The 26998-nt window shown below is 45.7% G+C and overlaps 2 protein-coding genes across 3 annotated transcripts in view; one reads left to right on the top strand and one right to left on the bottom strand.

Annotated features, from left to right (window-relative positions):
* ppp2r3b (protein phosphatase 2, regulatory subunit B'', beta) lies at positions 1–26073 on the top strand. 2 transcript variants are annotated; one of them, XM_084451657.1, is made up of 14 exons: positions 1–28; positions 544–910; positions 15471–15656; positions 16502–16605; positions 17244–17346; positions 18473–18547; positions 18745–18831; positions 18996–19152; positions 19840–19888; positions 20074–20163; positions 21029–21204; positions 21486–21598; positions 21722–21828; positions 25032–26073. In XM_084451657.1, exons 2-14 carry the CDS (start codon positions 575–577, stop codon positions 25174–25176), a joined length of 1728 nt encoding a protein of 575 aa, XP_084307783.1. In that variant the 5' UTR covers positions 1–28; positions 544–574; the 3' UTR covers positions 25177–26073. The 2 variants fall into 2 exon arrangements, with proteins under 2 accessions (XP_084307783.1, XP_084307784.1); XM_084451658.1 differs by lacking the exons at positions 1–28; positions 544–910 and adding an exon at positions 11581–11932.
* Positions 1–26998, bottom strand: part of LOC311320209 (histone H3.2) — a gene marked incomplete at its 3' end in the record, with an annotated part of 298720 nt that overhangs the window by 89708 nt on the left and 182014 nt on the right. The window lies entirely within an intron of this gene.

Genomic DNA, 26998 nt, shown 5'->3' with positions numbered 1-26998 from the left:
GACAAAAGCCAACAGCGATAACTTTTAGGTGATGTACCATAAACTCTAGAAACATAAGTTAGTAAATGTTAAACATGGTTGGACGTTTTATCTAAACGTTTCCATAGTCAGTTTGCATGCTAGTTTGCAGTTGCAGTAACATTAGCTTGCCAGCTAGCACTAGCTAACATTAGCTGGATACTCATACTATATTACGTTAGCTAGCAGCTAGCTAGCTAGTAAACTAGTCAGCCGAAGCACGCTTTTTTGTTTTTGTACAAACTATTAGCTAGCTAGTATATGCAGCTATGTGCTGACGATTTGAACTATGTGGTGCAAACATAGCGAACGCTAGACTAACTTTACTTTACTCTCTTGGCTAAGCTAACATTGGCTAACAGACACTGTTGTTGTTGAGCACCTGTTCAGCGCACTTATTTACTATTCACTGAGTCTGCCTCCACTAGTTTGGCTGTATGCCAGCATTGCATACTAGTATGCGAAATATGTTCATATGAGTCTTCTCGTCAGTTAACGTTAACCCATTCCTATCTTTCTCAGCAGGTGGAGTTGTTAGTCGATCAAGTGAATCATCATGCGCTCGCCTCAGGTCCTGGAGCCCGTGCTGAAGATGAAGGTGGACCAGCTCTTCCTCAGATGGCTTAGCGAGCCAGCCACCCTTGGTGTGCTCCAGGAAGACCTGGTACTTGTCAAGAGCGGACAGAGTATCGACCTGGGGTTGTTTAACGCCAAGGACAAGAGGTCACTGACCTTCAATGAAAACAACAATGTCGCATCTAAGCGGAGCCTGGCAGAGAGTGCACCCTCCAGCCCCCCCTCCACACACACACTGCCCTCTGGGAGTGGGAGCAGCGGCAGGCTGACGGGACCCAACGGCAGGGCTCTGCGGAGGTCTGTCAGCACCAAGAAAGTAAGGCTGCTCTTCAAAGGCAATGATGTTCGGTTAAGAGTGGAAAACAATGAAGTGATAACCAGAATGCTTCTTATTTGAGTCCTTAGTGGCAACTTTTGAATGTTAGCCTCTGTGTGTGTGAGTGTGTGTGTCTGTGTCTGTGTCTGTCTGTCTGTCTGTGCGTGCGTGCGTACGTGTAGTATTGAGGGATCCCCTTAGGACCTAATCGTGACTCACTCTCAGTGTGACTGGTTCTGTTCACACTGACCGGGTCGCTGCATGCTGGGTCTACCTTGTCAACACAAGCTGTCCCTACCACGATGCAGTGAGGGCTCTGAGAGAGAGAGAGAAGCTGTTAGTGTGTGATTGAGAAAGTCACCTTAAAATTCCTGCTTCATGTTTATTCAACACATTGTCAAAGCTTATCCATCCACCTCTGTTAAACTGTCTACTACTGTATTGCATTTTTCATTGACAGCCACAGCGCCTGATGTAATCAACTTAATCAACGTCAACCATGTTGTAGTAATACATTATCCCACCTTTTAGTCTTTGATTGCAAATGTGTGGGCAGGCCTTAGCCTTGTGATTATTATTATCCTAATTTTACAGGATACAATTATCCATCAGGCCAGCATTTTATTTTTTTACTGAGTTTACTGTTTCTTTCCTTTAGTGACTATTAGAAATGGCAAAATGAAGCATGGCCTGTGTCTGTTTCTCACTCTCGCTATTCCTCTATCTGTCTCTGTCACATTTGGTATACATGGAGCCATCATATCTATATCACTTACCCATCAATCACTGTAGAATGGGAGGTAGGGGTGTATGTGAATCTATGAGGCTATCTGATTCCCTGGCACGCTGCTAACAGCTCCCCTTGGACAGTTCTGCTGGTCTTTTGCTGGCTGGATGGATATAGGTTGAAGGCATTGCACAGGGGAGAGCTTCAGTTATACAATATTAGACATCAGCTCGGGTTATAAAATCACACCCAGGTGGTTAAGTAAGTGGTGCAGGTTTATGAGCAATCTCTACTGCCCTCTAGTGTTGGTGTGCAATGGTATTGGCGACTCCTGATTGGGAGTCAAAATCTTATGTTATGAAAAAAAACTATATTTTTTAGTTTCTCTACCATTGAAATTAATGATAGTTGTTAAAGGACAGGATCGGAATTCAGCATTATAAGCCATGTTATAAGGTTATTTACAATCATATACAATAGCCGATATCAAAGTTTCGTCAAATGGTGCACTCTTGAGATATAGCCCGTCGGTATAATCCATAGGTGCATAGACAAAGTCCCTCAAAAACACCATAAACTCTTGTTTTCAAAGACGGGAAACTCACTGAGTGGTCACTGGTGTCCGTTGATGTAAAAAAAATAAAAAATGCCACAAAGTATGCTTCCGATCGGGTTTCATTGATCATATTATATCCATTGATTTGTATTGACAACAAAGCCTGAGATGTTTAGATTAATCCGCGTCCAGGGGTGAAAATTAACTTTTTGGCTCACGGTGAGTCACCTGCCAAGGGGACTGTAGATGAAAAAATCTACCGGCCAAGTATATATTTTGTTCAGATGGCCTTCCGAAATCTAGTTGCCAATTGGAAATTTTACCTGCATTTGGTTAGTGGCAGGTGTTAATTTTCAGCCCTGTCCGCGTCCCATATTTCTTTCGATCAACAAACACTTCTACATAAGACTATCAATTAAATACCAGCTGCAAAGCAGTCCTAGGCTTCTTGACGTTGTGGTTGTTGTTGTTGTGTAGACCTGTGACCTGGAAGTGTCTCTTCTACGGTAGCCTCTAAACTCAGTCAAGACCTCCCAAAGTTCAAGTGGAAGTTTCCAAACATATGTACCGCAAGTGAAAATAGTTCTATGAAAAAGTAGAATAGAACCCGCACACTGAGACCGAGGTAATCGTGAGTGCAAAAAAGCAGTGTTTATTCCAATAACGGTCAAAACGTTGTTGTAACAAACACTTATTTTTTGCACTCACGATTGCCTCGGTCTCAGTGTGCGGGTTCTATTCTACTTTTTCATGATTACCTGTCAACCCAGCACCTAACAAACTGGATGTGCATTTGACTATACCATATTTTCATGAAAATAGTTCTATGCCAAATGATAAATAAAACCCGATTTGAAGAATACTTTTTGGCTATTTTTTGGTCATAACATCAAAGGACACCAGTGACCACTTGGTGAGTTTACTGTCTTTGAAAACAAGAGTTTATGGTGTTTTTGAGGGATCTTGTCTATGCACCTATGGATCCATTGAGTGTGTTAGCGGCGATGGGCTATATCTTGGCTGCTGTATATGATCATAAATAATCTTAAATAACATTGCTTGTAATTTTTAATTCCGAATCTGTCCTTTAAGAGTGGTGACAGTTGGTGATTTGAAGATATCCACACATTTTGCAAACTGCTGCTATTCCTACAATTTCAATCCTTTCACATATTATACACCAAAATGTTGGGATTTTCATGCTTTCACTCACATTTGCGATGCCATTTAATAATTTTTGAAATATTCAGTGTTGTTTGAAATCCATGCTTCCCATTCACACAAATGGTGGAATGTTCAGTGTTCCACTCTAGCAGCGGTCGGTAATTAGGTGGGCTAGCTTGCAAAAGCAACTTGTGATATTCCCACTATCAACTTGTGATATTCCCACTATTTCTTGCTTTCTTGCTTTCTTATTATAGTTCTCCACACTTTTTGAATCTCAACTAGTTCTTCATACTTTGTGCTAGAAGCTTCATTCAATCTTTAAAATGTTCATGATGTTTAGCTGTTTTTTTCCATTCAGATTTTTGATATTTAAAAAAAAAACTTTTTTAGTAATTTAACTTTTAATAGTAATTTGTGTACCATTGAAATTGCTCGTGGAATGTTCAGTAACTTGATGTTTTTAGAGTGGTGGCAGCTGTTGCTTTGAAAATATTCACTCATTTTGTAAACTGCTGGCACTGAAAACTACAGTTTTAACAGCTCATACACATATTATGCATCGAAACGTTCACACAATTGTGCTGATTCATACAATGTAATTATCTAAGCTGTGCCATTTATAGTTTTTGCGTTATGACCATAAACATCTAAGCTGTGACATTTATACTTTTTGAGCTGGAGCTGTCTGAAACTGGTCATGCTTTCCCATGCAAACAATTGATGGAGTGTCAGTTGTAATTTGAATTTAGATGCATGTGCAGCCTCTCTTGAAGGTACAGACACCCTTGGACCACACAACTCAGCCTGTGAGTGGGCTAGAGACACACGGTCTTCACTGGTGACGGCAGGTGGGTGTCCCGGAGAGGTGTACACTGTCCACGACCTGCTATGACATGAGGGGGCAAAGCCTCCCCATCACTAACCATGCCATGGCCCCCTCAACTCAGCCTCTGAGTGAGCTAGAGACACAAGGTGGGTGCACGGAGAATGCCCGGAGGTCACTGAACTGCCCTCGACCCGCTGTGATCCGAGGGGGCGGAGTCTCGCCACCACGCCACGGGCCCCACAACTCAGCCCCTGAGTGGGCTAGAGACACACTGTCTTTACCAGTGGGTGCATGGAGATTGCCCGGTCAGTATTAGTACTACCCGTAGCTTTTACATACAGCTGCGGCAGCTAGCCCACCTCACATTTTCTCCAGGAAATGTACTTTATAGTTTCAAATTGATACCCATTTTCTAACTTGTCACTACTCTTATACAGTTTGTAATCTACACGGACAATGTTATGTTTTATATCTCAATGTTCATCTGGTTCCCAGGATTCCTATAGTGTAAAAATATAAGCTGTGACATTTATACTTGAGATAGAGCTGTCTGAAGCCGGCCATGCTTTCCTCAGCCTGCCCTCTAGTGCTGGTGTGCAATGGTATTGGCGACTTCTGATTGGTCTAAATCTTATAAATGTGTTGGAACTGGAGATTTGAAACAGACAGCTACATTCATGGCCTTCTGCTTTGGCTTCAGATAGCAGTATTAGCAGTAGTAGAAGTAGAAGAAGACTTGCAACTCTGGCCAAATTTGCAGTCCTGCCTCAACTAATTTAAGGTAGTTCAACTGTAGTAGATGCCTAAATCGGATGCCTTTCTCACTAGGGACACAGAGGAAGGGGGAAGGCATTCCTGGATGCGCAATATGAAGGAGAAAAGGGGATATTCCTGGATACTCAGAGTGTTGGTGGGGTGGAGGCTGTGTTGTGATGACAGTGAGACAACCTCAGACAGCTGAGGACACGTGTGTGTGTTTACGTGTGTGAGAGAAAGTTCCAGGACTTCCTGACCCCCCCCCGCATGTAGTTAGTATGTCAAAGAGTCTCCTGGGGTTTGGGTTAGCAATGTTTCAGTTAACCGGACACCTTTTGACTCCGAATTCACATGTGTTTTCTTTCAGAATTTCAAGCAACATTGTAATTATAGGTTATTGGCTAAAAGGTCTGACTCCGATACTCATGTAAACATCACAATGATGAGCATTAAATTCACCTTTTATGCCCACTTGAGTGAGGCTACAGCACTGTTCCAGACTGGGAAGCATCCGGCAGACCTGCTGGCAAGGTAGACTGAAGCACTTTCGTAGCCTCATCATAAATGAAGAGGAGTGTCTTTCGGAATGGTTACTGTTGCTACACAGTCCTAATCTGGCTCGTAGACGATCCAGAAAGCAAGTGGTCGACAAAAAGCAACTTGCAATGTGAAAGAGAGTCCCCGGATGTGGATCCAGTCCCATCTGGCGGTCTATACAGTGAAAGGCCCTTTAGAGTGCACGCATTGAAAAGCAAAACTGATTGTCTCTGAAGAGTGGAAGACATTTTAAATAGTTCACGATGGCCACAGGAGTAAGAGGGGGATAGAGAGTACTGCAGAAGAATCACCCAGACTCAGATAATAGTCTTCCACACCAGACATCTGTTGGCAATGAATCTGTCAGTCTCTCTCTCTCCCAATCTCTCTCTCCTCTCTCTCTCTCTCTCTCTCTCTCTCTCTTTCTCTCTCTTTCTCTCTGTCTTTGGTGTGAGGCAGTCTATGAAGCAGTTTGACACATGTTTGAGAAAGCTTTGATTTCCACATGATCCCTGGACACACCTCTGATCCTCATCCCTGGTCCCTGCATGGAATTATTGCAGGGAGGTCAGCATGGGTACTCTGACGTGGCAGAAGAATGCGCTCACCGCGGTGCGTCACCGTATTAAACAGGATTCTGATTGATAAGAGCTGTTATCTATTTAAAGACAGACAGAGGAATTGTAGAATACAAATGCATTCTTCAAAGGATTAAGTTAAAAATTCAATTAAAGTCATGCCGATGCTGCCTGCAACAGCTGATGCAGCTCCGACACCAGACACTGATATAGATAGCCCTGGTTATGCCTGTGCTGGCATTCACCCTCCCCAGAACTGAGCCAGAGCGCGGGGAGGAGCGGCCACAGATTCCTCCTCTGGGGGATTTGGTGTGAAAGTACCTCTGATCAGACGCCACCGGGGGTCAGAGAGTACAGGAGCGGTCGATCATTCGGGTTGATCAGCGGAGTCGGTTGAGGCTACAGTGAAGGCTAGCGGGGCCGATCTGGCGGTGTCTGGGGTCACTCTACCCTGACCGTGCCACTGAATGCCATTAGGTCTATATATGACGGTCCTCCTTGGCCCCCCATTTGTCTGTGTAGCCTGTATTCATTTAGCACCCCAGACTGTTTCTCAAGGAGTCTGTTTATAACATGCTGCTGGGAAGCTACTGTCTGAAGCTATTTCAGACAGGGAGGGGGGTCAAGGGTCGTGTTAGCAGCAGCCTGACCTATCAGAGAGACCCCGGTGCTAAACCACCCTTCTCAAACTGTTCCTATTAGCCTTGTTCATTCCATCACTCTGGGAATCCTCTGTTCTAAACGCTGACAACATTCTTACGATTATTATGCATTTGCTAAACAGGTCAGGGTCTTTCTCTTGAATGTGTTTTATCTATTTAATTTGCCATGAGAGATGTCTAGCTCAGTAGTGAGTGACCTAGACCGAGTTGGTCGTTTGTTGTTGTTGTTCTGTGACTTGAATGAAAAATGACATCTGTGTGGTTCCAAAACTATTCTGTACTGTTGGTATAAAGGGAAGGTTGTATCATGCTGCTTGTGTTGAGTTTACAGTCAGGAGGACACAATAGTTCCAGAAAGCTCTCAGGATATCTATGTTTGTATTGATGGTTGGTTGGGGACAAGCCCTGAGGGGACGACTGACTCTGTCTCCGATAGTAGTGCGGCAGTCCCAGTCCCTACTGTATGACCGGAGACAGCTTTAGTCTGGTGTTGCCAATATACAGCCCCAGTGTCATTCAAAGACTTCCTACTACAAGTAGCCTCAATAAGCACCAGAGTGAAGGTACTAGCATAAGTATGGGAGTGCAACCGTCTTCATCTAAACCCAGGAGTCTCATTTCACTAGAGCCCTGCCCGGCCCTACCCTCTACACCCAGAACTGGGCTTTCTGGGAATATCTCCTAGCCTGCTGGCAAGGTTACCCTGACCTGCTAGTGGTCACTCAGAGGCCTGCCACCATGCCCTAATCTCACATGTTATGCAACAAGCTGACGGTGAGCATTTTAGATTTAGTGTGCAGTTGGAACGTGTTGCTAGGTTAGCTCTGTGAGGAGTTCATAGTGGAGCCTCTGAGGGTGTTAAGGTAGATATGAGGACTAATCCACTAGGCTAGTCCACTAGACTGTTGTTTCTTTGTGTACTATTTGCTACTCTGCTGTTACATGGGCTCTGTTGGTTATGTTAGAGCGTCCACAAAGCCCTGTGGTGGAATTGGTGCGTGGTGCTGCTTGTTGGGGTTGTTTGTCCTCCAAACAGCAGCTCTCCGGGTCACAAGTTTTGCATACTATCCTTCAGCGTGGTCCCCTTTCACAACCACTTAGCTTATATACTGTGGCCTGTGTGCCTAGTGAAAGTGGCCGCTGTTCACTCTAGTGTGTGTGCGTGTGCGTGTGCGTGTGCGTGTGCGTGTGTGTGTGTGTGTGTGTGTGTGTGTCATGGGACAGTAGTGTGGACACAGACAGCTGTCTGTTCACTAATGAAGGCCGATCCCTGATTCTTTTAGTTGGTACTGTACCAGCACACTAAGGAGGCAGACTGCTTTGTCTCTTCTGTGTGTGTGTGTGTGTGTGTGTGTGTGTGTGTGTGTGTGTGTGTGTGTGTGTGTTTGTGTGTGTGTGCGTGTGTGTGTGTATGTGTGCGCGCACGTGTTTATTTATAAGTCACAAAAAGGCCGCCGTTGGAAATGTAAACCAATAGATTATTATCATATAATCATACCTCTGTTTATGGAGCAGACTTCATATTATGCTTGCACCAGCTCAGGCACTGAGAAAACAATATAACTCAGTGTGACAGTGCCGGGTGCTGGGTGGATTCTGACCCTCCTGTTTTCCCTTTTATATTTACTTCCAATTGACAAGCGTAGGGGGACAACAGCAGGCAGATGGTTCATACTAACGACTTATCAAACAAGCGCAGCATCCTGCTATTGGGGGACAACAGGAACTGGGTTTGAGGTTTGAAACCAGTGGAAGAATGTGGACTCTGTGATCCTGTCATCTAAAAATACTTATCATATAAGCCCGGGTGTGCTTTTCTCTTCACACCCGGCATGTTTACACACTACAGAGCCACACACACACACACACACACACACACACACACACACACACACACACACACACACACACACAGTGATACGCTAGAGTATGTACAGTATCCCAGAACAATTTCTGTTTAATTGGGTTTGTTTTTTTAGAAGGTGTGTACGCATGTATGTGTGTGTTTTCTACAGGGCCCAGCCCTGCCGGCATCCTCCCATCTCTGTGCAGGCGAGCTTATATACCGCTGTTGGATCAGCCCTTTTTAGAGAATTGATGTAATTGCTGTCAGTCCAGGACAGGAGCGGATGTTTGTGCGAGGACTAAAGATACACACTTGTTTCTCCAGATCTGGTTTCTTGGGTTGCCCAAACGGAGCTTGTCCATGCTTTTAATAGGCGCAGACTGGTTCGGCTATCATTCTTTGAATTTGTCACCCCCCCCACTGAGCCCCCCCTCCCCACTGCCGACTAGGGCCCGTCAACTAGAATAAGGGTAGGAATGGCTGGCAGCTCAAGCCTGCCAGAGGAAGACGCAACAAAGGAAGGGCCTATTCCTAATTTATGAGCTTTTGTGTGTTGTGTGTCTTTTGATACCCCCCCCCCCCTCTTCATCAGCCTAAGTTTACTTCTCCCTTTGCAGACGAGTAAATAAGTTTGTTAGAGTCGATCATTTCACTAAATAGACTCACTGGTGTGCTTGATGAATTCAGTCCACTGGAGCAGGTGGTTCAGTATCTGGTTTAGGAAGCCTGTCGTGTCAGCCAGTGAATCCTGCATTTCCTGGCCGTAGTCTTGACTGTCTGAGTGGCAGGGTAGGAATTTTGTCATTTTAGGGTCAAGGCCATTTGGCTTTCAGTGTTGCTCAATATTTTAAGGCACAAAGGCCATGTGCCAGGGCACAAAGGGCATTGAGTTAAATAAGAGTATTTGGAGCCTACAAATAAATAACTTGACTTTAAAGATTGATTGCATTAAGTTTCTGGAAGGGACTTCGACCTACTGACTGAACTAGAAGTATATTTTTCTTACTCTAATAGGTAGTGCTAAGTGCTAGTCTTCAAGTGTTGTTGATAAGCTGTGATAGTCAATTTCTATTGTAAGAGTGAAGTATCTGCCTGACCTAGACAAATTGCCCTGGTGACTGTCGTAAGGGAGTCACCTACTCTCCTGGCAGAGAGGACACACACAGGACTCCAGCACACACACACCCCCCTACCAAAACGCTCTGCTACCTCGGGGCGACTGGTTGCCCCGTCACTCCAGGGCCCCTTGGTCGATCGACACGATCATGGCTCTTCTCTTTTCTGGCCCCGTAGTGGTGGAATGAACTGTCCACCAAGTCGCTGCCCATCTTTTGCCGCAGGCTCAAAACTCACCTCTTCAAGAAGTGCTACCAGGATCCTCCCTCTTAAGCACCTGTTGTATTTTTAGTTTGCTATTCTTGCACTTTGCCTTCAGCACTAGGTTCTGCTCTTAGTCCCTTGTTTTAGACAGGAGATGCACTTGTGTTCTGGCAAGTAGTAGTACATTGACTTTCCCTACGTTAAATACAATGATCGTAAGTTGCTTTGGATAAAAGTGTCAGCTGTAATGTAATTTAACGTTCTTTGGGCTAGGCCTACTATTTGAAAAGGACTTTGGGACATGATATCGAACCCAAATATAAACTGAACTATCCCTTTTACCACCCAAATGACTACAATTGTATTATGCAGTGCAATAACTGTTCTCTATGTCCAATAAGAAATTACATGAGAAACAAATAGCCTACTGTATTCACTTTTTTGTTTCATTAATTTCTCCGTAATTTTGTTATAAGTCATGCTTGGTTGAATCATTTCAATCAATCATTTCAGTAACCACTAGCAACTTTATAACCCACAGTTTGACAGTCATCATGTAGCATGCACTTAGCAGCAGAATCCTGCAGATGTTCTGGAAAGGCAAATGCAGTGTTATTAGTTTAGATATAGAGTTAGCTTTTGCTAGAACCAGCCAAGTGTAATCGGATTCTAACTAGCAAGGTAGTAGGTTAGGGCTGGCAACTTACACTGGTATTAAAAACAGAAGGTTTAGTTTCAGTTAAGCACTCAGTACGCCAGCTATTAATGCTGGCTGTCAGTAATCAAGAAACATTAGGTAACTAACTGATAAGCTGCCTGTGGTCTATGACACAATTAAGGGGGTCCTTGAGAAGCCCCCTAAGGCCCGCTTATAGCGATGGTCATGCTACTAGGGCCTAAATAATATATATTGTGAGGAGGTGGTGTGGGGTAGCCTGATATCAGACAGAATGTCAGCTCGCTACACATGTTGAAATCTTCAAGGATCAGTCAACTTCGGTGGAGTGGGCATATTTGAAAGTCTGGACACAGGCTAGGGGTGAGGTTCCTTCAGGATTTTCAGAGACCACTGACGCTTCTAAAGCAACCTTGAGATTTTAACAGTAGCAGTGGCACAAACGCCATGGTGGCCGCAGGGGGTACAATTATTTTCAGGGCATCACAGCCAGAGCGAGAGGCATCGACGGCCATGGCCTCCATGTAATTCCTACCCTGCTGAGTGGTCTGGAGACTTCCAGCCATAGCAGCCGGGATCACCAATTAGAAGTAGGTAGCTCCACGGCTGAGGCGGAGTACAGTAGCTGCTTTCTCTCAGCTGGGAGGTAACATGGCGGCTGTTCTGAAGGAAAGCAAGCGGGTGTCCGGTGTGTCATCCTAGCGTTCAGACGCATCCCAGAGTCGGTAGGATCCCTTTGTCGCCCCGAGCAGCACACAACAGGTCTATATCTTTACATAACCTTCTACGAGTGCAGAGGAATGCAAGCTGGAAAGGGCAGCTATATGCACACACTACGCACTCACTCACACACACACACACACACCCATCTCACACTCACTCCCACACACACACCCTCTTCCCTTATCTTTCCAGTGAGGCTGGGGCTCCCTGACCCCGGTGTGTGTGTGCGTGTGCGTGTGTGTGTGTACGTAGGCAGACAGGCAGGCACTGGGACAGGAGGACAGCATTCAGGGCTGGGAGGCAGAGTGTGTGGTCAGAGCTGGGCCGAGAGACACAGCAGCAGCTGCTCCCCAGTGTTAAGAGGCTCTCATTCTGAGAGGGACGACAAGCACAGGGACACACACTCACACACAGAGTGCTGCTACTGAACACTGCTGCTATTGCCACTGGAACGGTACAGAGGGTCTGAGGAGAGTGTGTGTTGCGGTGTGTGTCCCATCCTGTCCTGGCGCGAGGATGAGGATGAAGGAGCTCAGCCTGCGTCAGGACCCTGACCTGAGGAAGGAGCTGGCCCTCCTGGCCCGCGGCTGCGACTTTGTCCTGCCCTCGCGCTTCAAGAAGAGGCTCCGAGCCTTCCAGCAAGGACAGGCAGGTGCTCCCCGCAAGGTCCTCCACTATAGTCTGTGTCAGGCACCGTCTGTCGTTCTGTTAGTCCGTTTGTCTCTGTTTCTGTCTCTCTGTCTGTCGTTAGTCTGCATGTATGTCTGCCTAGGGGGACAGACGTAATGTGGTCTCAGGGGTTGTTGATAGTAAACGTTTTCAGGCCAAGCTGTCGGTCCTCCAGAGGACTGGACTGTATTTTCTGCGGTGGCCCGCTGTGCCATTGACTAATGTTTTATGGTTGAGGCCAGTTATCTCAGCTCTCAGTAGTGAGATCGTGGTGTCATCATGGGAACCATGGTTTTCAGGACTGGCTGTGGTTTTATTGGTCGTTGCTGGTCTGCCTGCTACAGGGCTGGCAAGCAGTCTTACAAGAAGGCTGGTCAGCCTACTTTTTAACATGGTAAATATGACTTCAACTAGACGGTACCAATCAGACAGATGTATTTCCAAGTAAGACGAGAATATTTCCAGACGCAACTAACGTCTTACTGTCTCTAGTAGATGTAGCTGTTGTGGTTGTAAACTCCTGTTCCGGCGCAGCCGTGTGCGTAGAGGCCGGTCCCTGTGGAGGTGCCCTTGGGGTCTGACCGTCGTCCTTCTTGTGAATGTGTGGGATATCACAGGGATTAGGAGCTCTGCTAGAGGCTAGCGTGAAGAGAGAGAGAGACAGCGAGAGACGGAGAGAGAGAGAGAGTTCAGTCCAGTGGGCCAGCAGGAGATGTCTATGTCTTTTTATAGGCATAGCTGACACCCGCATAGAGAGAAGAGGAGAGGACAGGAGAGGATCAACAGCATTTATCACTGTGTGTGTTATACTGAGCAGAATCCCCCTGATGGAATGCCTCAGAACATTTCCAAACAGCTAATGCATACACAGACGTGTACACACACCAGCCATACAAGGGCCACTGTAGAAGATGAGACAGATTGACCCCTTATAAGGCTTTTAAGCTATGTAACCTTTGCTTCTGCGTAGATGTAGTAGGATCATTAAGAGGCTCAGTAGTGTTGTGACATGATGTGTGTGTGTGCTCAGAGCTTTGTGTGTAGGTCAGTCCATGATGGGAGGTTCTAACTACGTCTGTGGTGGCACAATAACAAACACATTAAATGTTATATCTTTGTGTGCGTGCTCTGTGTGTGTGTGTGTGTGTGTGTGTGTGTGTGTGTGTGTGCGTGTGTGTGTGTGTGTGTTTGTGCATGCATTTTTGGCACACCAACGCAGCTTATTAAAAGCCGGTCAGAAAGATACTGCAGATGGATTCTTGAGTCATGTAGATTGTTTTTGGAATGAGGTAGTGATTTACAGCCGTGGTCAGCTGGCCAGTCTTTATATATATATATATATATATATATATATATATATATATATTTTAGCTGTTGGCAAATGTGAGGAGCTCGACAACAACACAGATCTGAGTGTTTGATGTGTCTTTTGTGAGCAGGGAAACCCCTTTGACTATGCTAACAAAGAGGCTATAGGCTACTCCAGCTTTACCACTGACTGGCTGACTGCTGGTGGAGGGGGTTGAACATGATATGTTAACGGTATGTTTGCCATGCCTGACATGCATATGTAAATCATACTAGTACGTGGGGAATTAAATTGATCGTGACAGCTCGGGACAGGTCTAATGTTATTGTATGATGTCATCCAGGAGAGAGATTGGTTTTGTGCGTGTGCACGGTGCACACACACACACTCACATTCACACACTGCATATAGCTTCAGCCTAGCAGACAAAGCTGTCATTCTCTTTCCTAGTTGGAGACAGTGTCCGGGTCTCTCTCGTTCACACACACACACACACACACACACACACACACACACACACACACACACACACACACACACACACAAACACACACACACACACACACACACACACACACACACACACACACACAGCTGTGCCTAGGCTCTGACATACTTTGGGTTTTAAGTTACTGTGGGCTGTGGTACTTTTGAATGACACTGGGGAGTTAGTAAGGATTGAGTTGGGCAGAGACAAGCTAGGATTGGTCTTATATACAAATGGTTCAGTGCAGGACAGAATCTACCCTGGGCCTAACGCTGGCCTATCAGGATTAGGATCAATACAACATTTAGCAATGTTCCCCATTTCAATTCATGAAATGGCCTAGGCAAATTCCTCGTAGGTGTAAGCTTGCTTGACCAAATACAATTCTGATTCAGATTAAATTGATTTGAAATTAAATTGAACAAACCTCCAAGATGTAGAATTGGAATTTGAGTTGCAATATCTAGAATTTAAATGAGTGCAATTCAAAGACATTCAACACGTATGAATTATGAACACTTATGCCTCTTCTAAAAATTCAGCCTATAAACATTCACAGCACAACTTAAACCATCAAATGACAACTTCATGCTTAGCTCAGATATGTTTGATTCGTAGGTAAACATGGTTTCCTTGTGTAGGTGTGCCGCAAACTGTTTATCTTCTACATGGAAAACAATTGTAACTGCTAGACCAAAGATTAATTTTCTGAAGACTGGGGGAATCTATAATTGTTGTTTTCTCATTGTAATGCAGGCAGTGCTATTCTGCCTTTACAGTGGAGTAAGTTACTTATGATTAACAAACAAGTGGAATTTCATGTAATTCAAATTCTGTGAATTGATTTGGAATTTCATTGCAAATCTCAACTTTATTAATATTGTGCCCGGCACTGTTGTCTATGTCTGTCTACACACCAGATTATCTCCGGCTGTCATTAGCAACTGCTGTTGGCCTGTAATCAGCCATGGTATTTAGGTCCAGACATGATGTCTCTCTCTCTCTCCCTCTCTCCCTTTCTCACTCACACATACACACACTAATGGTCATAGAGACAAAGTTATCTGGTCACTTGTTATCTCCCCCTTTGAACACACACAGAACACACAATCAAACTGTGAACCCTTTAGTCTCTTCTGTTGATGTTTTCCCTGAATGTTCTCTGTTCTTATTGCTGCTCTGATGAAGCTTCCCTTCTTGCTCAACTTGTTCCAACCCTAGAATCAACACTCCCCAGTCTGGACTCTGGACTGACCGTGTCTGTTGGTCAGCTGACTGGACAGAATCCATTTAGACCTCATCTTAGACATTTACATCTTTTCGGTTGGAACTGATTGACCGTTGGTCTTCTGTGTGTTTATATTCCACTGCTCTGTGAGATCATTTTGATGAATAATGTCATTCATCTGTCTGTCCCTCCTCAGAAACAAGGCCACTATATAGAGGTCTATCCATGGTGTTAGGCGCCATGCAAAATGACTATAAATGGTGCATTTTACACATACCAATGTCACTTGACACATGCTAATTGAAAACCATTACAGTTAAATGGTTAATAGGAGCGGATGGAGGTGAATGAGAGGGAGATGTAGTTCCTGAGTATTTACTGGAATTGGTGTTAGCTAGCACTAGCGAGTGCTAGTGTAAATGGGTGGTAAGTGTTAGCGAGTGCTAGCCACAGAAGCTAACGGTGTTTATTTCTGTGCCGTCTGTCTCTTCAGGCACAGGTGAAGCCCGAGGAGCCTGTTGCCACGGCGCTGAGTGAAAGCATTCCAAAGTTCTACTTCCCGCGGGGGAGGCCCCGAGCCAACCTCAACATCGATGGACTCATTTCCAAGATTGAGAAAATATTTTCCCAATTCCCCAATGAAAGGGCCACCATTGAGGACATGGGGCAGGTTGCCAAGGTGAGAGTGAGTCTCCGCTGGCAGCCGGCTAATAGTTTTCATTAGGGCTATTAGCCCCCCTGACTGAACCAATGTTAGCTGAGCTGAGTTTAAAAAACTGTCCTAAGCCATGAAATAATATTATGACTGTCCCCCCTGGAGGTATGTGAGCGATGACCTGAGGGAACCCTGAGAGATGTCAGCCAGGTTTCCTCAGGGAAGTTTCTAAGTGATACTTGATCAGTTTGAAGATTGCAATTGAACCTGGTGAAAAGTTAGCTCTTACTGTCTGTATGTTTCTTTGTATCAAATGCCATTAAAAGTGCATTTTGGACGTTAGACCACATAAACAGCACAGCAGACCGAAAATGTCATAACCTGTCCAAATAAAGTTCATTTGAGACACAAAATCCTGATGGAGATGGAGACACACCACATCAATTAACTGAAGTAAAGTGAATATGAGTATTTCATTGTCGCATTATGTTGTGATAGGCGATGGTATTGCATGTTGAGGTTTACAAAATGAGTGCAGTGCATGCTTATTTTTATGTGCGTCGCCGTCGTCCATTTTTGTAAACAGTGCAGACCAACCAGGAAAACTCAACATGCAATATCACCAAAAATAGCACACGGTACGGAAATAATTTGACAGTTATTCACTCCTCCAACCCTACAGATTTAACATAGTTCCTTGGCTATAGATAGGCTATATGAAGAAACAACACACATATTTTTAATGGCTCTTGTTTGACTGCTTTGGCATTGAAGGCACTTGGAGCTGTTGTCTAAAACACTTGTTCTCTCTCTTTCCCCTTGTCTATCTCTCTCACACCCCTCCTCTCTCACACCATCTCTGTCCTCAGGCCTGTGAATGTCCTCTCTACTGGAAGGCTCCATTGTTCTGCTCTGCTGGTGGCGACAGGACGGGCTTTGTGTCCGTTCACAAGTTCATAGCCATGTGGAGAAAGTAAGACAATAGTGTTCCCCAAACCCTGCAACGATAGAGGCCACGTTTACACAGAGGCCTGGTTATCTGTTCCCTGTCCCTGTTTAGAAAGACAAAGAAAAACAAAAAAATCACTAGACGTCAATGTCTATAAGAAAGCGCTGCTTTTGGCCACCTGAAGGGAACTGTATGTATTGCGGAGGAGTCCATGCTCCGTGTCATACTGTAGTATTCATAAGAGTCATGCTGTAGTATTCATAAGAGTCATGCTGTAGTATTCATAAGAGTCATACTGTAGTATTCATAAGAGTCATACTGTAGTATTCATAAGAGTCATGCTGTAGTATTCATGCGTCGGCCTCCAGAAAGCTGCGGTAGACTGACCCCTGACCCTACTTCCTGACTGGGAGGGGCTCTGGGACTGGGATCGCTGCTTCCATTATGACATCACCGCCGTCGCAACACTCCCAGCTCAAAACTAGCACCCACACTCAACCCAGAATCCTAATTTCAGAATACATTAACCCGGGGGAACAACCCCAGACTAATATAATTATCAACAATCGAGGGATTGGAGAGCGAGAGGGCGAGCGAGTGGGGTGGAGACGCTGACGCCATCTGTTCCCTCTCTCTCTCTCTCTCTCTCTCCTGTTCTCCAGGATGCTGCAGACGTGTCACGACGAGGCGTCTACGTTCGTGCACCTCCTGGCCAAGCCTGGCTGCAATTACCTGGAACAAGAGGACTTTATTCCATTCCTGCAGGTAGGGCTATTTCTGGCTCTTGTCTGGGTAGGGGGTGGGACTGCACTGAGTAGGTGAGGAAATCCTTCGTCCCGGGACAGTCACGAGGAGATTGGAATATCCCACGTTGACGTCGTGTCAAGCCCACCCAGCAGTATCGCAGCACTGACTGTTTCTGTCCCCAGCCAGCCAGCCAGCCAGTTTACCACATCCCCACGGCGATACTCCTGATTCATATTCACCCTGTCGGAACCGTCTAGGCTGAACCGTCCGCCCCGTCCGCATGCCAGCCCAGATGCAGGCTGGGACAAGCTGTTTAATCTGCACTGTGGCACTGGGAGAATGCGTTTAATCTGTACGGTGGCGCTGGGAGAATGCGCTGTGACTGGTGTGATGAATGAGGGCAGGATTGTGGTGGAGGAGATGTGACTGGTCCCGCCCGCTCCCTCCTCCCAGTGATTTATGGGTTTTTATATTATTTAATTTCTCACAGGAGGGGTCAAAGAGACAAGCCAGCCGCCCCTAAATATCCCCTTTTAATTTAATCTCCGCCTTTGCATTTACGTTTCTCCCTCCTCCTTCACACACACACACACACACACACGGGAGAATACAATTGTGAAAAGTGGAGAGGCGTGAGAGAGTTCCGTGGCAGGGATCTAGCCTATCCTAGCTACAGTTCTTTACAGATTCAGGACCTGACCACATAAAAGTTTCTGTGTGTGTGTCTTCTGGTCGGCGTGTGTGTGTGTGTGTGTGCATGCGTATGTTTGTGTGACAGTGTGGTGTGTTAGGGCCCCATTTAGGCCTAGCTGGATCTACACAGCAGATGTTGAAGGTCATGTAGTGGATTGAGGTTGACTCCAGACTACTTATTTCAGACAAGGTCTGTCCTCTGTTCTGTGACAGGCCGACCAGAAGACGGAGGCTGGTCTTTACTGAACGCTACCCTCTAGAGATCAGTCAACCTTACAGATGGATTTCTCATACTGGGTGTTTCTCTCTTAGTTCATATCTTACTATTTTTCTGGCGGTGGGGCCAGAACAGGAATGGTGTCCCACGTCTTTTGTTCCCAGTCCCAGTGCGCTGTGATGTGGACACAGACAGAGAGACGTCATTTAACCTCGTTCATTTCCGCCCCCTCAGGATGTGGTGAACTCTCACTCTGGCTTGGCCTTTCTGAAGGATGCCTCGGACTTTCACTCACGCTATATTACCACGGTGAGTACGACTACACACACGCACACACACACGCACACACACACACACACACACACACACACACACACACACACACACACACACACACACACATACTACAAAATAAATGAACTATTGAAGCCTTCTACAAGAGTTTGTTCCATCCCAAACAGATTGTACCACTGAAATGTTGGTGTTATATTTGCATGTTTTTCCAGGTAATCCAGAGGATATTCTACAATGTGAATCGGTCGTGGACGGGCAGAATTACATGTTCAGAACTCAGGAAAAGCAGCTTTCTCCAGGTAGAGACCAGCTCTGATGATCAACAGGGGGGATTTTCAGGACTCGCCGTGTCGTATAGTTCTGGATTCCTGAAAAAGCAGTATACTATAGACTCTTGACTGCCTGGTGTCACTGGTTGATTGATTTGTTGAATGACTGGTTTGTCTTCTGGTCCACCCTCCAGAACATTGCCCTGCTGGAGCAGGAGGACAACGTGAACCAGCTGACTGAGTTCTTCTCCTACGAACACTTCTACGTCATCTACTGCAAGTTCTGGGAGCTGGACACAGACCACGACCTGTACATCCACCAGAGAGACCTGGCACGCCACAATGACCAAGGTACACACACAGGATGAACAAGTGTTTTGCACACCTGAGTTGGCTGGTAACCAGGTGCATAGGAGAGAAGTAGAAGAAAAAGAAAAGAAGGTTCCCCCCACTACACAAACATACACACATACACACGTACTACACACACTCAAAATTGCTTTTTCCTCAGTCAAACTAACCCCCCGCCCCCCACCACACACAACACACACACACACACACACACACACACACACACACTCACACACACACACACACTCCTCACCGCATGTTGCTGGTTGTGTGGTGTGTGGGGAAATGAGTCCCAGAACAGAGGGACAGTAACAGGACCTCCTCCTGGTAGGCTGACGCCAGGTCTGGTTCACCCGCTGTGTCCCCAGCAACAGTGATGAACAGAATATTTACGATGTGGAAAAGAATATAATAAAAGAGGGAGACAGTGAGATCATTCTCATCTCCCTGTGTAGCGATGTAGATTTATGTCTTGATGGTGGAGATTGGTATCCAGCATGTTTTTCATTTTTACTGTAGCTTTTACTGTGGCCGCTCAGACCCTCCATGTAAATCGTAGGTCGTTTCACCCAAGCTTGCATAAGAGACGGACTGTCGCTGACTTTTTTTCCCCCGCCGGCGTGAACGGCCCCTTGAGAGCCCTGCTCACATCCAGTCGTCTCCACGCTCTGCTCTTGTGTGTTTCAGCCATCTCCCACAAGATGATAGAGAGGATATTCTCAGGAACCGTCACAAGGTCAGTCGCTCACGGCCCGTCCGCCTGTGAGCCTCCCACAACAAGATCCATCCCACGCTTGGAATGAGCCGCTGTCTCGCTCAGAGTTTACGTTCAGCATGTTTGTTTTTAGTAGGGTAAAGATGTGTGGATGCTTGATGATGATGATGGTGATGATGAGGATCTAAAGATTGTGGTGATCCCAGGGGCCGACGGGTGCAGAAGGAGAACAAGCTGAGCTACGCTGACTTTGTCTGGTTCCTCCTCTCCGAGGAAGACAAGAAGACTGACACCAGGTATACACACACACACACACACACACACACTCGCTCGCTCGCTCGCTCACTCGCTCACTCACTCACTCACTCACTCACTCACTCACTCACTCACTCACTCACTCACTCACTCACTCACTCACTCACTCACTCACTCACTCACTCACTCACTCACTCACTCACTCACTCACTCACTCACTCACTCACTCACATACATGAGAATCATATTTATTTTGGCCAGGTAGGTTTTCACACATATAAGGAATTTGCTTTGGACTATTGGTGCATAACAATAAATAGACAACAAATGGACAAGGTGCAAGTATAACCAAGTGACACTGTCCTTGTGAGGCCCAGGGAGTGGTAGTGAGTAGTTGTTTAAACTCACTCCTTACAAAGGAGCGCTAACGGTCCCTCCAAGAGGGACGTCCCTATTGGCGCAACTGACAGAGCGTCCGCCTCCCAAGCGGGACAGTGCAAAATACAATCACAAGGAGGCAAATACAATATGATCCTATAACGCAGTACAATCCTATATAAATAAAATCCTAGTCCAGCTCATATAATCAAGTCAATCATCGAAAACAGCAACAAACAGACGCAGGAATGTTCAAAGCTAAGCTGCCCATACGAAGGCAGAGAGCTGATTTTTGGAGTGTGGACACACTCACACACACTCACACTCACCGTAATGCACACACATGCACACACACTCACACAGCCTAGGCAGACCATCACCCTTCCTTCTGTCATCCTGAACACCCAGCATTAACCTTATATCCTAAAAGCTTTTGCAGTAACGTTCTGGTTCTGAATACATCCCTGAATGAATGTACCGGTACCAGTCACAGACAGTGATACGGTCTCCCCCCCCCCTCCCATGCAGTATAGAGTACTGGTTCCGCTGCATGGACCTGGATGGAGACGGGGTGTTGAGCATGTACGAGCTGGAGTATTTCTACGAGGAGCAGTATCAGAAGCTGGAGACCATGGCCATCGAGCCCATCCCCTTCGAAGACTGCCTTTGTCAGATGCTTGACCTCGTCAAGCCTGAGGTGGAAGGTCAGTCAGGCCCCCTACACACGCACGTACACACACACATGCGCGCGCGCACACACACACACACACACACACACACACACACACACACACACACACACACACACACATTTACTTTGTCCCATTCCCCCCATGTGTTGAGGCCCTGCCATCAGTGGTACGCACCATCACTACATTTAGGTTTGGATTCGTTTTACATGATATACAGCAAAAAGCTCTGTCAAAGCAGTTACCCTGGCTGAGTTTGGGAGCCTGTCTGAAGATGGTGGTGTGTGTGCCTGCAGGGAAGATCACCCTGAGAGACCTGAAGAGGTGCAAGCTGTCTCACATCTTCTTCGACACCTTCTTCAACGTTGAGAAGTACCTGGATCACGAGCACAAGGACCCTTTCTCTCTTGTAAGCGTAATAGTGACATAGGGCAGAATTTTGTCACGCCTGGGATAGAATGTGAGTGACCTTATGGCGACCGCAGAGTCGGGGCTGATGGGTAATCGAGTTTCTGTGTTGTGTTTGTCCAAGGAGGTGGAGCCCGAGGGCCAGGGGATGTCTGATTGGGAGAAGTATGCAGCGGAGGAGTACGATATTCTGGTGGCTGAGGAGACGGCCAACGACCAGTACAACGATGGGTAAGACCGACAGACTGGCTGGCTGGCTGGCTGACTGACTGACTGACTGATTGAATGATTGACTGGTTGGCTGACTGACTGACTGACTGACTGACTGACTGACTGACTGACTGACTGACTGGTTGGCTGACTGACTGACTGACTGACTGACTGACTGACTGACTGACTGACTGACTGACTGACTGACTGACTGACTGACTGATTGACTGGTTGGCTGGCTGACTGACTGACTGACTGACTGACTGACTGACTGACTGAATGATTGACTGACTGACTGACTGACTGACTGACTGACTGACTGACTGACACATACCGACACCACGGTGGCCTCTCCCATTGATCCAAGGATCAATCTTTCATCAGTGTGTTTCTGACCAGGAGAAAGTCGATAGTGACCTGCAGTTAGTTCGAGCGCTGCTGTCAGATGACACCATTCACACTGTTCTGTTCAGAGGCCTGGTGGATCGATTAGTAATTATTATTTTTTTGAATCCAGGCCATTCAGCTGTACTTATGACATCTGAAGGTGGCTCTGGGTCTCAAGTCAATCCCTGTAAAATGGATAAGAGATATATGTGAGATGTGAATTAAACTCCTTAATTCCTTGTATTGAGTATTGATGATTAACTCATTTCACTGTAGGCATACCACAGTATGGTGCCAGTGGTGGTGGAGGGATATGGCGGTTGATAGGTCAATCAATCAATGAACCAACCAATCAATCTTTATGTACAAGTATAGCACATTTCAGACATAAATGCCACACAGTGTGCTTCACAACAAAATGAAAGGTGTGTTGTGTGGCACTTTTAGGAACACTTGAAGGCAGGCTGGGTAGGGACAGGCTGCTGACCTGGGCAGGTAAGACAGTGTATCAGCAGGGCAAGATTATTATCCTCCTCTTCTCTCCATGATGGTCCAGTTCCAAATGCACCCCAACCCACACACTCCTCTACTCAGTTTAAACTAGCACTGGTCAATCCAACCAGTCTGTTCCGAACTGGGCAGTAGAGTTTGAGCTCCCTGTCCTTCACCTGGTGCTACAGGTCCTGTCACCACCACACACACTGCTGTGAGCAGATCCACTCCTTAGTATGGTGTTGTAACCTAATGTGGCGATCTGTTGTTGATCGCTATACCTTATTAGGCTAGGCATTCTGTGAGAAAATTGTGCCCAAACCAGGATTAATTGCAACAGAAATTATTTTAGTTGTATTCAGCTCACAAAACCTTACCATTTAACATACCAAAAGTTCATGAAAGTCCAAGTGGTGGAACATTGTCAAAATGTGCATAATTTTTGCATGTCAAAAACTGGAAAACTCATTTTTTCTGATACACAAAAGTTTATCATTTGTTATGGTCATGTTAAACATGACAACAACAAAAAACGTAGCTCCAAATCATGTTTATTGTATCATAAGGAAATCTGAAACCTGAAAGAATAAAGGTCATAATTTGTCAAAAAAGGTCATAATTTGTGCATAGGTCAAAGACCAGAAAACTGTCAATTTCACTGATAACACAAACGTTTATCATTTGTTCTTGTCACATGTATGACAAAAAAATCTGAGCTCAAAATTATGTTTATTTGATGTTTCCTGTATTATAAGGAAACCTGAAATACTTATTTATTTGTATAAATATGCAGTTTAAATCAGTGTCAGTGGTGTTGTTCCCATTGACTCAGGATGGGTACATGCACCCCAACATAAACAACAGCAAACATTTAAACAGAATTATGCCTAATATTCTATCAGTACAATTAATGGAAAGGGAGGAGTTTTCATGCATACACTATCTGGTCCTCTCAGACAACCATCACACTCCATAACTTTAGGACTCTGCAGTTCACGGCTTGCATTGGCACAGGCAGCTGTGACTTCGGCAAGGCACAGCTCAAACATGCAGACGAGTGTTTGATAGAGATTTTAAAGATTATAGATAAGTTGGATAATTATTAACTGATTTTTTTGTTGTTGTTCTCGCCAAAAGCACTAGTTGGAGGCCAAAGTGAATTCACATGCTTGTGGTTTATTAACATAAACAAAAGACCAACACATCTGTGGGCTATACTTACAGTAGCCACGTCTTGTTAGTGTGGGTGCGCACTGAAAGAGAGAGATCACTGGATACGCAAAGACCCTATATATCCGAGCGGGGTCCTATATATATACACCCTATCCCAGCGGGGTCAGCCCCCCCCTGCTCCTCTGTCAGTCAGGTCTCTAGGTCGCTTCGCTGAAGCTCCCGGCAGACGAACGGCTCTCCCTGTCACACAGCAGATGCTGTCATCATGTCCCTGTGACTCTGTGTCTACCAGGGCAGACCAGAACACCCCCTTCACTGAGACTTTGACACAGCAAGAGTCCCCAACACAGGTGCGCCCTACCACACAGGCTCTCTCTCTCCTCAGCCGTCTCCAAGGCGGCCCACGAACTCGCGGGAAGAGAATCGTCAGGATCCTTGTTCCTCATCAACTTGATGTTTTCTTCTGTAACTTGTCACGAAAGGAGTGGAAGGCAGCAGTCCAATCTTCCCATATTGGGGTTTATTACACAGCTCTCCTGAAACATGACAGACTGCTCTCTGGGAAAGACAGGGAAGCGGAATAGACACATGAATGGATGAACAGGAAGACGTCTGCCCTTTATATGCCCCATGCACGCCCCCCCCTGTCCTTGCCAGGTTGCTACCCTTGTGGCGTTCTCGCCAGAACAGAAGCACAAGTCGGAACCCACAGTGATAGTTCTCGTATTTGTGTTTTATTAAACACAAACTAAGATATACATTTGTGGGCTACTCGGCGCTACCATCTGATACCCTCTATGCTTGTGTGCATCATTTTAACATACTTCCACCAACTGGACTTTCACTATGGTGTTTAGGGCATCAATATTAACATAAAACTGTGAAAATAAATTATGTTGCAATTAGTCATGGGTCAAACCTTAGAATGCCTGGACTATTTGACCCTTATTATTCCTGACTGCATCATTTAGAAGGTTCACCTACTTTTTGTAGATCTTTTAAGAATCAATCCTGCCTCTCTCTCTCTCTCTCTGTCCATCTCTCTCTCTCCACCTCTCCCCCTCTCTCTCTCTCCCTCTCTCTCTCTCTCTCCCCCTCTCTCTCTCTCCCTCTCTCTCTCCCCCTCTCCCCCCCCCCCCCCCTCTCTCTCTCTCTCTCTCTCTCTCGTCCAGGTACGAGCCCCCTCTCAGTCCCATACAGCAGCATCTCTCCAGTGATCTGGGTCTCAGGACCGAAAAGAGACACTTCTTCGAGATCCCCAACCCCCACTGTAACCTGGACCTGGACGAGTACGAGTACCAGGATGACTTTGAATGACCCCTGACCCTGCCTGGCCAAACCAGGACAGAACCCGCCTGGTGGTACGAGTCGGTGGCTGACAGCCTGGCCATCTTACCTGAGACTGAGCAACACAACACACCTCCACCAGAACAGAGCAGCTGTCAGAGACAGAGAGAGGGGTGGGGGGGGGGGTTGACCAATCATAGGACAGGACAGGCTGACGTCACACGGTGACCAGGCGCAAAGTGGTCAAGCACTCACTCTCAATCACAGCTACAGGAAACGCCCTACACTGGACAGGAAGTAGAATAGACACATTTGATTTTCCCTCACGGGTCATTTTCTCTCACGAGTCTAAACTGTTGACCTTCTAGGGGATAGTCAGTGACACACACTGGAGCCGCTGTGACACTAAGGTCATACCACAGTACAATGCTATAGCTTTGTTTTGTTTCTCATCACTGGTTGGCTAGTATGGCATTCCACGTGTTAACCAAAGTTGTACGACTGCAGACATGGTTGACATGGTTCCATAGAGGAGAGAGAGTTGGAGCTGACTACAAATGCCTCACTCACACACACACACACACACACACACATCGAGTCCTACGGCCATATGGAGTATGTAATGTACAATAATGTGTTCACCCATGGAGGTTTGCCTTGCACCTTCTGTATCAAGGACTTTAGTATGAGAGGTTGGGTTAAATAATTTTGATTAGAAATATTTATAAATAGCTGTAAATATTTATTTTGTGCTTGCAGTGTTGCAAATAAATTGGCCAGATGTTTTAAATAAATAATGTTCATGTTTAAATATATAAATGTTCATGTTTTTTTCTATCTGAAAAAAAGTACTTCATACCAATGTACTTTCATAGTAAAGAAGAAACACGTTTTTAAATGTCTGTTGTTTGTTCAAATAAAGAATGGAAATTATGAATCGGTCACTGTTGCATTTGTTAAAGGAGAGGAAGTGAGATAATTGAAAGAGAAGAATGATGTTTGTGTTGTCAGAAGCACCAGGAGAGGGCAGCATATCTCAGTGTATGGTCTTACTGCTCTACCCCTGTATGAGTATACACTGACACTGGAGAAAAGTCAATCCATGTTTCCGCTAGTCTGGTAGTTTAATAGAAATTGAAAACCTGAAACATGGGAGAAATTGGTGGCTGAAGTGCATAGTCATGATAAGGGGGTGTTGATCTATTTAGTTGAAGAAGCTACTGTCCTGAGGTTACAGTAGTTCTCCTGTTTACTACAACAACACTAGTGGATGCTGCCACAGTATTGACTGAGTGAGAGTGTATGAGTGTAGTTCTAATGGACAAGATGCCACTACTCACAGGGGTGCAGACTTGTCACCTTTAGGTGGAAATAGCTGTTTTTAATCCAGAATAGGTCATTTGTTTGATCTGTGTATGTATGGGTTTGCATGTTTGTCACCTTTTTCACCTGTGATCTGTTTGCAGCTCTGTTCTCACTATCATGCTGACTCATTTCTAAGCTATACCAACTTACGCACATATCTCCCTTAATACTCCTTCCATTTTGTGATGTCAGCCATATTCCCCTTGTACTTAAAGATGCTTCGCTCTGCTCCTTCCATGAGCCAGATTTGAGTGGGAACCCTAATTACTCCTCATTGAACTACTTATTTCCAGGAAATCAGTCCTGTGTTCCATTTCTCCCTATAAACTTGATCCTGCTTCTCTGTGCATGAATAACAATGAATCATCTGTGTCTGATTCCCCCTCTCTCTGTTCTCTCTCTCATCCCTCTATCCTCTCTCTGTTCTCTCTCTCATCCCTCTATCCTCTCTCTGTTCTCTCTCTCATCCCTCTATCCCCTGTCTGTT

The sequence above is a fragment of the Borostomias antarcticus genome, assembly GCF_949987555.1.
Source record: "Borostomias antarcticus genome assembly, chromosome: 17".
Taxonomy (NCBI): Eukaryota; Metazoa; Chordata; class Actinopteri; order Stomiiformes; family Stomiidae; genus Borostomias; species Borostomias antarcticus.
The sequence above is the reverse complement of the archived record's forward strand: the minus strand, read 5'-3'. Positions and strand labels throughout refer to the sequence as shown.

What these genes read in the sequence shown, in the direction of transcription:
- ppp2r3b (XM_084451657.1), top strand. Translation starts at nt 575, where the DNA reads ATGCGCTCGCCTCAGGTCCTGGAGCCCGTGCTGAAGATGAAGGTGGAC. An exon ending in GGAAAAGCAGCTTTCTCCAG is followed by an intron (nt 18,832 to 18,995) that starts GTAGAGACCAGC and finishes TCCACCCTCCAG; the next exon opens with AACATTGCCCTGCTGGAGCA. An exon ending in GGCACGCCACAATGACCAAG is followed by an intron (nt 19,153 to 19,839) that starts GTACACACACAG and finishes TGTGTGTTTCAG; the next exon opens with CCATCTCCCACAAGATGATA.